The sequence below is a fragment of the Schistocerca gregaria genome, chromosome 2, assembly GCF_023897955.1.
Source record: "Schistocerca gregaria isolate iqSchGreg1 chromosome 2, iqSchGreg1.2, whole genome shotgun sequence".
NCBI lineage: Eukaryota > Metazoa > Arthropoda > Insecta > Orthoptera > Acrididae > Schistocerca > Schistocerca gregaria.
In genome coordinates this window covers 726,647,991-726,661,602 of record NC_064921.1, presented here as the reverse complement: position 1 = coordinate 726,661,602, position 13,612 = coordinate 726,647,991, and the positions used below count along the sequence as shown (strand labels likewise).

The following is a 13,612-nucleotide window of genomic DNA, read 5'->3' as shown; positions in this document are numbered from 1 at the left end:
GAACTCACACCTGCAGTCCAAGGTGCTGAACTTTGGCCCCTGGCCTTTTCGGACCACTGTACCTACATCTGCAACATTCTCTTCCCCAAGCAATTGGTCTGGCGTAGTCGAGCACCGTGGAAGGTAAACACCTCCTGTCTTCATGATCCCGAATGTCTTCAACATGTTACCGATACATGGGCCACCTGTGAACGTCGCTTACCTAAATACTGCACGACTTTGACCTGGTGGCTGGAATGTGCCAAACCTGCCATTCGACGTACTTTGATTCAGTGTGGAAAGGAAGTTGCTATGTGGCACCGGCACACTACCGACTATTTCTACGCCGCTCTCCGCGACCTGGACGCCCAACCGCCCACCCCCGACACCCAGAGGGAACGCAGCAGGATTAAGGCGCAAATTCTAACTTTGACACGCCGTCAACTGCAGGGGACTATGGTGCGAACCCGGTATCAAGATTCGTCGGAACAGGAACATCCGACCATGCATCATATTGCCTCCGATAGGAAACATCGGCGACAACAACTCATCACCGAGATCACAACCTGTCGCGGCCAGCACGTCACTTGCCAGGCCGAAATCGTCAGTGCCTTTGTCGACCACTACCGCACAGTGTATCAGGAGGAGACTACCAACAACCACGCTGAGGAGTCTGTGTTACCACACGTAACTCGCACCCTCACCAGCGACGAAGCGGACGAGCTGATGGAGCCCATTACGCGCGACGAAATCCACGATGCAATCGAAAAAGGTGCTCTGAATAAGTGTCCTGGTGTCGACGGATTGCCGATAGAATTTTATCGCGCTTTCTTCACACTAATGGCGTCACGGTGGACAACGATGTTTCATGAACTGCTGACGATGGGGAACGCCGTACCGCCGTCTTTTGTCACGGGAATTATTATACCCATCCACAAACCGACACTAGGTATGACGACAGCACATTACCGTCCCTTGACTCTGGTTAACGCAGACTGTAAAATTTTTACACGTCTACTGGCAACGAGTTGCCGCAAAGTCCTGCCCAGCATTCTATCCCCGGAACAGACAACCCCGGGCGGCTCAGTTAATATACAAACGGCCACAGGAGAATGTCGCCATTTAATTGCACTGGCAGCGGCGTGCAGACTCCGCGCCGCAGTGGTTGCCATTGATTTTGACGGCGCATTCGACGAAGTGCGGCATCCTTTTCTGTTCTCCGTGATGAACCGCATGGGTTTTCCACCAGCCTTTATCGACGTGATCCAGCGGCTGTACGCCACCGCCGAATCGCTGATTCAGGTTAATGGCCGTGTGGCGGGACCAGTGGCGATCCGGCGTTCCGTACAGCAAGGCTGCCCACTTTCGAACCTACTCTATGCCATCAGCCTGGAGCCACTCATCGGGAGTCTGACGAGCCACCTTTCTGGTCTCACTCTGCGACAGCACAGTTTTCGATGTCGTGTGTATGCGGACGACCTCCTCCTCTTGATCCACTCACGGAGTGAAACACACACGATACTTGATTTGATATCAACGTACGGCACTGCAGCGGGCAGTAACATGAATGTGACTAAATCCGCGGCGATGCCCATTGGACGCGGCCTCTCACACGACGACTTAGCACCTCTCCCGTGTGTACAGAAACTACGATACCTTGGTATCATTTTCACCTCCGCTGCCATCAATTTTCGGCGTGCACTCCAAACTACCGGCACGGCGGTACAAAATCTTCTGCGACGACTCGATTCTTTACAACGTGTCCAATACCTCAATCAACATGTGGCGTCCAGAATGGTCCACATTGCACAGGTCCTCCCGCTGCCATCAACTATTGGACAGCCTCCAGGGTGCCTTCGGATACTTCCTTACGGCCGGTACGCTCTTTCTGGTCCGCTACGACACGCTCACCCTTCCCGAGCGAGCTGGGGGCCACTGCCTTGTCAATGTGCGACTCCGCGCGGCGTCCTTGTACATGTCCACTATGCACAAGCAGTGGCACGGGGGCACCTCCCTTACGCGCAGCTTGCTGGAAATTCTTGTGTCCGCGACCATAACACCACCAGTACCAGTCGGACACATCAAGCACCATCTGATGCACATTTCTGATTTCATCGTCGACTTCAGTTATGCTCACACACACTTACCGACCACGCGTTCTCCTCGACCTAAAGATTCTTACACCCCACTCCTTCGTTCCATATCCAGCAACAATATCGAACTAAGACATCCGTCCACCCGGTGGCCCACGGTTTGGCGTCACATCCACCAGCCTTTTCTTCCCTCCAACGTCCGGGCAACATGGTACCAAGCCGCAAATGAAAAATTCGCCGCAAATCATCGTCTTCACGCCATCGGACTAAAGGACTCTCCACTTTGTTCCATTTGCCACCTCGTGGATGACGATGTGCATCAACTAACTTGTGCTGCCAGCAGTGACGTCTGGAAACTTGCCCGACAGTTCGTTGCCTGTTACCTCCGCGTTCCGCTGGACTCGATTGACCAATGGACTTTTATCCATCCTGAGAATACTTATTTCCCGCCACCAAAAATCATGCGATCGTATGGGTCAAGGGATGATGATCACCTACATGTATAACGATGGCGACAAATCACGCCTTGATTTCTGGCAGTGCTTACAAACCGCCCACAGTGAAGTCGAACACTGACCGCGCTGCCGCGCCTTCTTCGCCAATGACTTATATGCGATCTTTACGTAACCCCGCTCAGTTGGATGGTGCCACACGCCGACAGCACTCCCGCCCCCCCCCCCCCCCCCCCCCCCCTGCTGACATCTGAGACCCCCCGCGCTACTTTCTACATTGTAACCCACAGTGGAGTAGGCGCATGGACACGCGCCTCCTTTCTTTTATGAACTATACCAGAAACCACTGGTTTTTCCCTCACTCCACTGTATATTGCTTCACACCTCTTAGCTTACATCAGTATTATTATTCTTTTTTCCTACACCTCGTTCATAAAAGAAATTGCTCGCCTTGTACGAGTATAATGTCTCGTGTTATTTTCGCCGGAAGGATGGCATTTCTGTTGTATTTAAGTTTGTACAAATAAAGATCTTTTGTTCATTTACCCTGTTCCTGGTAAAAAACATAATAAAATAAAAAAACAAAAAAATAATAAAAAAGGTAGCGTTTCTGAGCGCTAAAGAATCTATGCTGAGGCGGTGGTTCGTGTCTTTACTCTCCCAAATTTTTTTACCTAACATTCGGGTTTTTATTTAGTTCTGATACTTTATTATTAATTTAATATAAGTATATGCTATAATATTTGATGTTATATAAATAAAGTTCACCTTTCTTTGAAGGGTGACTTTGTTCGAGTGGCTTAATTACAGGACAGCTTGCACTACTGTATAAAGATATTTTGCTCGTTTTTCTTTTACGCTTCGTAATTCACATGTTGCAAAGATTCTGCTATAGAGTAGGAACAGTGATCAAGTAAGACTGACGTTGGGGTTTTACTAAAATGTGGGAATGATGAAATAATGTTTATCTTATGCGGAGAAGTATTCCAAATTTGTACCGCACTGTTTGTAATGGAACTTTTGTAAGCCTGTGTCCTCATTGATTGAACATGGTACTTTCCTTTTCGTGGACGATGGAGAAAATGTGCGTTTTAATAGACCTAACGTGGGAATTTCACGCGCGCCCGTTGAGTAAACAGTGCGATTTACGAACAAGAAACATCCCTCAAACTGCCGCTGGAGTGCGTTGCGTATACCACGTTGGGGCCCACGTACCGTATGCACAAGTCGCATCGTTTCTGAGCGTTCAGGAGCACGTTAAACCTGGCACGCTCAACGTTAACGTTCGACAGCACGGTCCGTGTGCCGACGGCTTAAGCTGTCTATCGTCCCCAGCGCTGATTGCGGTCCTCTGGTTTTGGAGCAGAGTGGAAGGTCTAAACTAGACGCTTAGTCGACTCTGCGACGGTATCGGATGCGAATTGCTCGGCCTCCGCTATCGGGTACAGAATTGTAGAATTTCCCTTAATAGGTCAGGCGTGCGCTACACATAGGAAGCGGCTACTAGGGTAGCGGAGTACGTGTGGCATGCACATGGGGCATTATTTGGTTAGAGAAGCTCTTCCTTTTAATCAAAGACGATATGCCTGATACACAGCCCCATTGTCCTAAGAGAATGTTCGTCGTCGCAGATCAGATATAGAGAAGGTAAGTGTGATTTTAGTAAACTGCAGAGACATCCAACGGGGTATCGCTTTCCGAAGGTTATAATGCACAGATAGTATTAGGGACAAAAAGTTGGTTGAAACAGGGCGTTAATCACAACGAAATCTTAAGTTCGGATTAGACTATTTATCGCCGCGCGGTATTAGCCGAGCGGTCTGAGGCACTGCAGTCATGGACTGTGCGGCTGATACCGGCGGAGGTTCGAGTCCTCCCATGGGCATGGGTGTGTGTGTTTGTCCTTAGGATAATTTAGGTTAAGTAGTGTGTAAGCTTAAGGACTGATGACCTTATCAGTTAAGTCCCACAGGATTTCACACAAATTTGAACAGTTTTTAGACTATTTATCGTAGGTCAGTCGACAATGGTGGCGGCGTGTTTATTACAGCAAAGAATTCGATAAAATCTAGCGAGTGTATGAAGGACTCTGATTGTGAATTAATCTGGGTGAAGTTAAGTATCAAAGAGCGGTCAAGTATAGTAATCGGGTGCTTTTATTGATCGGCTGTGTCAGGAGCTCTAGTGATAGAGCACTTCAGACGTAAGTTGCAGAATATCGTTAACAAATTTCCCGATTATGTCGTTATAAGAGGGAGTGACTTCAACTTGCCAGGTATAGACTGGCAGAGTCATGCTATCAAAACTGATGCCAGAGACAGGAATTCGTGTGCCATCATTCCAGATGTCTTATCCTGAAATTACTTAGAGCAGATGGTTAGGGAACCAACTCGTGAAGGTAACGTCTTAGACCTCCTGGCAACAAATAGACCTGAGCTTATTGAATCGGTTAACGTAGAGGAAGGTATCAGTGATCATAAGGCTGTGACAGCATCTATGACAACGGATCCTACAAATAATGTTAAGAAAGGTAGGGAGAAATTTTTCCTTAGCAAGAGTGATAGGATATAAATTTCAGAGCATGTGAGCAGTCAGCATCAAATATTCGGTGATATGGTCGAAGATATGGAGAAAAGATGGAAAAAATTCAAGGGCATCATACAATATGCCCTAGACAAGTGTTTTCCGAGTAAGGTCTTAAGGAATGGGAAAGACCCACCGTGGTTTAATAGCCGTGTTAGAAAACTTCTTCGTAAACAAAGAGAACTTCATCTCCGATTCAAGAGAAATAAAATAGAGAACTTCACCTCAGATTCAAGAGGAGTAAAAACCTGTCTAAAACAAGAGCTGAACAAAGAGAAAATGAGCATAACAAGAGCAATGAGAAAGGCGTTAAATGCCTTTGAAAGTGAAACTTTGTCAATCGATCTGAGTTTTGGTCGTATGTAAAACCAATAAGTTGGTCAAAATCATGTATTCACTCATTCAGTGATTATACTCGTACTGGCACCGAAACGGGAGATAACAGAGAGGACGCCGAAATACTGAATTCCGTCTTCCGAAATTGTTTCACCGCGGAAGATCATAACACGCTCCCTCCTTTCAATCGTCGTTCGAATGTCGAAATGGCAGATATTGAGATACCCGATCGCGGAATAGGAAAACAACTGGAATGGCTTAGTAATGGAAAGACGTCAGGATCAGATGAGATCTATAAGATTCTACAAAGATTACGAGAAAGAAATTGCTCCCCTTCTAGCAGTAATTTACCGACGATCGCTGGAGCAACGAAGGGTGCCTAAAGAGACTGGAAAACAGTACATGTCATTCTCGTTTTTAAGAAGAGCCTTAGGACGGATGCCCCCGTCGGAGGTTCGAGTCCTCCCTCGGGCACCGGTGTGTGTGTTGTCCTTAGCGTAAGTTAGTTTAAGTTGGATTAAGTAGTGTGTAAGCCTAGGACCGATGAACTCAGCACTTTGGTTCCATAGTCATTACCACAAATTTCTAAATTCATGACAGATGCACACAATTATAGACCTATATCGTTGACATGCCCAATAGTTATGGCTTTTTTTTTTTAGAATGAAAATCTCCTCTATAAAAATCAGCATGGTTTCCGTAAACAGAGATCTTGTGAAGCTTAGTTGTTTCTGTTTCTCCATGAGATCCACAGCGCCGTAGACAGTAGCGCTTAGGGTTGCTGCCGTGTTCCTTGAATTCAGGAAGGCATTTAACACCGTCCCACTCTGCCCATTAGTGATGAAAATATGAGATTATTGAGTGTTGCAGGTTATTTGGACTGGATCAAGACTTCCTTGCAGATAGAACTCAACAAGTCACTTCTAACGAAACAAAATCGACGGATATAAAGGTAATTTCCTGAGTACCTCAAGGAAGTGTAATACGACCGTTATTGTTCATTGCTCTTGTTATGCTCATTTTCTCTTCGTTCAGCTTTTTTTAGACAGGTTTTTATTTCTCTTGAATCTGAGATGCAGTTCTCTTTGTTTACGAAGAAGTTTTCTAACACGACGGCTATCCGGAAAGTAAGTTCCGATAGTCCGCGAAATGGGCACTACTGTAAAAATAAAAAATGTTTTATTTGTAACAGCTAGCCACAACTCTCAGCTAATTATCGCTATAATCGCCGCTCCCACTTAGACATTTGTCGTGCTGTTGTACTAATTTTCAATACCCTCGTCACAGATGGCAGCCGCCAGTGCTTTCCGCTAATTCTCTACGCAGGTCTACACCTCGTTGTCTGTGTCAAAATGTTGTCTTCGTAGTTAGCGGTTCGTGCGAGCAGAGATGAAACTCAGGGGGTGAATTGCGGTCTGTATTGTGGGTCATCGAACGCTTTCCACTGAAAACGCTGCAGGGGAATCCTCATTGCCTCAGCAGAGTGCAGCTGGGAATTGTCACGAAGAAGGAACGGCGTGACAGTTGTGTTGCTTGGGCTGTATAGCTTCAGGCGAAATTTCGCACCAGGCTCTCGCACTTGGCGGGAGACACTATTTTATAGGTACATTTACGTGTTCACTGTGCGCTCAGAACTGGAAAGAACGATGTGACGCGATCGACGGGCGTTCTACAGAGCATGAATAATCCACCAAATTACAGGCCCATATCGTTAACGTGGATATGCAGCACGATTTTGGAACATACATTGTGTTCGAACATTATGAATTACCTCGAAGGAAACGGTCTATTGACGCACACTCAACATGGGTTTAGAAAACATCGTTCCTGTGAAACACAACTATCTCTTTATTCGCTTGAAGTGTTGAGTGCTATTGACGAGGGATTTCAGATCGATACCGTATTTCTGGATTTCCGGAAGGCTTTTGACACTGTACCACACAAGCGGTTCGTAGTGAAATTGCGTGCTTATGGAATATCGTCTCAGTAATGTGACTGGATTTGTGATTTCCTGTCAGAGAGGTCACAGTTCGTAGTAATTGACGGGAAGTCATAGAGTAAAACAGAAGTGATTTCTGGGGTTCCCCAAAGTAGTGTTATAGGCCCTTTGCTGTTCCTTATCTATATAAACGATTTGGGAGGCAATCTGAGCAGGCGTCTTCGGTTGTTTGCAGATGACGCTGTCGTTTATCAACTAATAAAGTCATCAGAAGATCAAAACAAACTCCAAAACGATTTAGAAAAAATATCTGAATGGTGCGAAATGTGGCAGTTGACCCTGAATAACGAAAAGTGTGAGGTCATCCACATGAGTGCTACAAGGAACTCGTTGAACTTCGGTTACACGATAAATGAGTCTAATCTAAAGGCCGTAAATTAAACTAAATACCTAAGTATCACAATTACGAACAACTTAAATTGGAAGGCACACATAGAAAATGTCGTGGGGAAGGCTCACCAAAGACTTCGTTTTATTGGCAGGACACTTAGAAGATGTAGCAGACCTACTAAGAATACTGCCTACACTACGCTTGTCCGTCCTCTTTTAGAATACTGCTGCGCGTTGTGGGATCCTTAACAGATAGGACTGACGGAGTACATCGAAAAATTTCAAAGAAAGGCACCACGTTTTGTATTATTATGGGAGAGAGTGTCACAGAAATGATACATGATTTGGGCTGGAAACCATTAAAAGAAATGCGTTTTTCGTTGCGACGGAATCTTCTCACGAAATTCGAATCACCAAATTTCTGCTCCGAATGCGAAAATATTTTGTTGACACCGACCTACATAGGGAGGAACGATCACCACGATAAAATAAGGGAAATCAGAGCTCGTACGGAAAGATACAGGTGTTCATTCTTTCCGCGCGCTATACGAGATTGGAATAATAGAGAATTGTGAGGATGGTTCGTTGAACCCTCTGCCAGGCACTTAAATGTGATTTGCAGAGTATTCATGTAGATGTAGACACTGGCCAACACATCTGTGCAAAGCTTCATCGGATTTTTATAGTGGTTTCCATTTCGCGAGCGATCGGAACTTACTTTCTGGATAGCCCTCGTATTTACATATAAAATCTAGTAGAAGGCATCGGATGATCCTTAAGGCTATTCGCAGATGTCTAAAGTGGCAATGCCATAAGATAGTAACTATTTGCAGAATGACCTACCGAGAACTGATGAATGGTGCAGGCTCTGGCAGTTGATCCTGAAAGTAAATAAAGTAACATTCTACGCTTATATAGGAAACGAAATCCATTACCCTACAACCACCCCTTTCAGACAAATTTCTGGAAACCGTATCTACCGTAAAATGACATGTAGTAACTATCCAGAATGACCTTAAGTGGAATAACCACATAAAATAAATAGTGAGAAAAGCAGACGTCAGATTCAGATTCATAGAAAGAATCTTAAGAATGGAAGTGGCTTAAAAGGCACTTGTTCGAACGATTCTTGAATATTGTTCATGTATCTGAGATCCGTATCAGGTAGGACTGATAGAAGAGATAGAGAAGATTCAACGAAGATCGGCGCGTTTCAACACGGGATCGTTTAGCCAGCGCGAGAGCGTTACGGAGATGCTTAATAACTCCGCTGGTAAACGTTACAGGAGAGACTTCCCGCGAACAATTTGACGACATATTACTTCCCCCACATACACCTCACCTATTGACCACGACGAGATAGTTCGAGAAATTAGAGGCAATACACAGGCTTACCGACAGCCATTCTTACCACGCGAGTGGAACACTGTCGGAGGGCTGAGTTTGTGGAACAAAAAATACCCTCCGCGACGCACCATTAGGTGGCTTGCAGAGTATGATGTAGATGCAGATGTGCACTACATATCGCATAGCACCACGTCAAAGACAAACTGTTGTTAATTGGTTGAATCGTTTCACTGAAACTGGCTGTATTACTTGTGAAAACACGTAAAGATTTGTTCTGAACTGTTACATACACACATGGATCACTTATTGGCACTTCTGATCTAACCTACAGTTTATGGTAAACTTGACAAGATTGGCTTATGCTGTCACACTTCGATGAAATAGCATACCGAACAGTAGCTTTAACATATGAATTTAAAACACATTTATAATAAAGGTTGCTACACTTTCAACTAGCTCTTTCAATTAATTTTCAGAGACAGACAAAAATTATAGCGACTCTTTTCTGGGGTGAAAGCTTCATCTTGCTCAACAAAATATTTGTCGTCTTCTGCTAATAATCGAGTATTCATAACACTTTGATGAAAGAAGACACTGAAGAATAGTTTTAGCATCTGAATTGGATACACGTTTGGTGACAGGGAGCAAGCTGATACACTGTAACACTGCCACGCATGTAACATGGGACAGGTCGTTATATTGCAACAACTAACCACCAACGAAGTTGTTAAAAAATACCCCATACATCGCCATTTTATATTTGGTTACAGAAAAGCATCAAAGTAATTGTAACAAACTGGCCCATATATCGTCATTTTATGTTTGGTTACAGATAAGCTTCATTTTCAATCGCACTATAGTAGGGAAGATCAGGGTTAGTTGTATCAAAGTGTACTAAATTCAAGGAAAACTTCGAATGTAACAAATCGCCTCATGTAACAACTTCCCTCTGTCTCCCCTGCTATTGGGCTATTGAAAATTTATGCCTGTCTGTAACTAAACGTAAAACAATAACGTTTGGGACAATTTGTAAAAAATTCATGCTTATCTGCAACTGAATATAAAATTGTGCTGCACGTGTTAGAGTTTGTGTTTGTGTTGGCGCCTGCCTGTTGTTGATAAAGTTTACGTATTACTGTTAAATAATACAAACAATCATACGTAGAAATAACATTGTAACAATTTTTTACACGCACGTGTGTGTGTGTGTGTGTGTGTGTGTGTGTGTGTGTGTGTGTGTGTATTGTTGATGAAGGTGTGTCAGGTTGCTGCCGACAAAGCATCTTACTGCTCTCCTGACTCTGCATGTAGGCAGCCGAAACCTGAGACATCATGGTTATATTACTAAGTGCAGTATGGTATGGTACAATACTAAGCATAAATACCATAGTCCAGAATCGTTTATGCTATTCTCATCCATTCAATAATAAATTTCTGTGGGTGGTAAAATCTTCAACATGAGCTCCCTTCACCAACCCTCTCCCTCCATTCCCTCCCACACATTACTCCTCCACTGCCCTAACCCTCCCCCTCCCCCACTCCGCACTCGTGCTCGTATTGTTAAAGAGGGTTAAACGAAGTAGGCTGAGATCTGCGGTGGAAAGTAATAACTCAAGCAAAACCATCTGTATTTATCCATAATTTGTATCATTCGCTTCCCATAGAATGCCAACTGCAATAAGTGTATACAGTGGTCCTCCGGTACATTCCGAAAAAGTTGTCAGTTCCACGTATTTCCATTACACGGGCAAGGTACTATGTAGCTGTACAGAAATATCTTACGCTTGAAATAATACGAATGTAAACGCAGAAAAAGTGTTTGACGTCTGATATTTTTGTTGGCTTTTGTTTCTTACAGACGGAAAATGATTTGCTATCAGAGAAGATGGACAGAGAAAAGTATGTCTTGGGACTACTGGAAAAAATCCTTGAGGAGCCCACGGACAGTGAAGCCGTTTTCGATAAACTGCACAAAATAGCCGAGTAGTAGATTAGTTCCTACTAACAGATAACAATTGTAAACATTCCGCTTCAAATCTGCTGCGATCTAATTTCATCTGATTATTACAGTAAAATACAATTACTCTGGTAGAGAAAAAAACTTCTATCGACGGACAATGCCAGTGTAATAACATATTTATCCTCAGGCAATAAAAGGTAAAACTTTTGAATAAATACAGTATTTTTTAGTTTTAAGTTGGTATTGTGTGTGTATATTGTGTATTGAACCGAGGACCTAGATGGAGAAGCTTCGTTCCGCCGTAGTCCTCAGTGGTTCACAACCCCACACCACCCACCCCACCGCCGCCCCACACCGAATCCTAGGTTATTGTGCGGTCCCCCCACTTATACCAGACAAGTGAAGCCCCAAATGTTTACATGCTAGAGTAATTATTGTGTACGCTTATGTGGAGACAGGGTTTGGCTCAAAAGGCTCTAAACACTATGGGACTTAACATCTGAGGTCAACAGTCCCCTAGACTTTAGAAGTACTAAAACTAACTAACCTAAGGACATCACACACATCCATGTCCGAGGCAGGCGTCTAACCTGTAACCGTAGCAGCAGCGCGGTTCCGGACTGAAGCGCCTAGAACCGCTCGGTCACAGCGGCCCGCCGAGACAGTGTTTGCGCAGCAATCGCCGACATAGTGTAACTGAGGCGGAATACGGGGAACCAGCCATCATTCGCGGGGCCAGATGGAATACCGCCTTAAAAATCATTCACAGGCTGGCTGGCACACCGGATCTCGACACTAATCCTCGGGCGGATTCGTGCCAGGTACCGTCACGCCTTTCCACTCGGGAAGCAGCGCATTCGACCGCGCGGCTAGGCGGGCGGGCTAAGTCGGTATTAGTTTTATATCTTATTTTTCGCGGCTTATTTCAACTGAAGGCGGAAGTGAGCCACCTGGATAAGTCAGATTTAATGTTATTCTACCTAGCTGTATCTTATATTCTTTCAAACAGTAATAAAAAAATGGCTCTGAGCGCTATGGGACTTAACATCTATGGTCATCAGTCCCCTAGAACTTACAACTACTTAAACCTAACTAACCTAAGGACATCACAAAACACCCAGTAATCACGAGGCAGAGAAAATCCCAGACCCCGCAGGGAATCGAACCCGGGAACCCGGGCGCGGGAAGCGAGAACGCTACCGCACGACCACGAGCTGCAGACAAACAGTAATAAGTAATACCTCTGAAAACATAATCTGCTTAGACTTTGCAAAAACAGACATAATGTCTTATGGGATAACAGCAATCAGTGATTTTACAATGTTACTTAAAAATCGTCTTGATTGCAATTTTTTTAAAAAATTCATTGACCGGTTTCGGTTCATTCAGAACCAACTCTAGCAATTTTATGTGACGTAGCATGTGAAAATTGCTGGATTTGGACGGGTTACTCCTGTAACTGAAATATCAGATCTGAAGATGGTTCTGAATGAACCGAAACCGGTCATATGAATAAAAAAAATTGCAATCAAGACGGTTTTTAAGTGACATTATAATCTGCTTAGAGTTTTAATAACTTGGTATATATACATGCTATCAGAGGGATAATTAATTAAGGGGAATATAGTAACAACGATGCCATTAGTAACTGTAGATAGTATCTGGAAAAAGCAAATGATGTCCAGTCTGAACAGACAGGTCTACAAACTTCATCAAGTGGGCAAATACGCAAGAGTATCTCTAGAATGATGTACAGGTGTAAATTCGTTATGGCTTTTATATTTTTATTGTTTGTAATACATCATTTTCATTTCAATTAGACCGTAATGAACTATTATTTCAGCGATTACAAAATCGAGTGCAATTTGCAAAGGCACGAGCAGTATGAGCCCATTTATCTGTATGACGTTATCTCTTTCTGGTCTGAATGCATGCACTGGATCGGATGGGAAGCATGTCAAAACACGTTGTACATGGGCAAGTTGAACCACAACTGATTCTTAATATCGGCAGAACTGACGTCAGGGCTGAACTCACACATGTTCTATCGGCGACAGACGTGGGAGTTTTGTTGGCCATGTGAGTACCTCAACATCCTGTAGTCAGTTCACAGACATGTGCCATGTGTGAGCAAGCATTGTCCTGTTCAACAAATGGCACCAGAGTACTGTAAGAGATACCGCAAGAGGACACAGGATGTCCGTGATGTACCACTGTGCCATCAATGTTCTCTCAGACACTACTAGCTATGACCTAAAGTCATACCTGATGGCTCCCAACACCAAGGCTCCAGCAATAACACGCTCTGTCTCTCCAAAACTCCTCATTACTTTACAAATCATCAGGAGGCCAATGTGTGAAACGTTGATATTACCACAACTGATAGCCAGAAAGAGAGCAATTGCAGTGTCAACAGCAAACGAATCTGAAAATTTCCGAACATTCTTTTTAACATGAACACTTGTTTGCAGATGATTCTGTATCTACAAATGCATAATATTTTGAAGACGCGCACCCTAAGCCAACCCCCCTC

At 44.2% G+C, this 13,612-nt stretch overlaps 1 protein-coding gene across 1 annotated transcript in view; it reads left to right on the top strand.

Annotated features, from left to right (window-relative positions):
• The window catches only part of LOC126335953 (uncharacterized), a 72,100-nt gene extending 60,840 nt beyond the window's left edge, over positions 1-11,260 (top strand). The window contains exon 4 of the mRNA XM_049999430.1: positions 10,978-11,260. Within this exon, the coding sequence (XP_049855387.1) occupies positions 10,978-11,106 (129 nt within the window). The 3' untranslated portion in view covers positions 11,107-11,260. The remainder of the gene's footprint in view (positions 1-10,977) is intronic.
• The last annotated feature ends 2,352 nt before the right edge of the window (positions 11,261-13,612 follow it).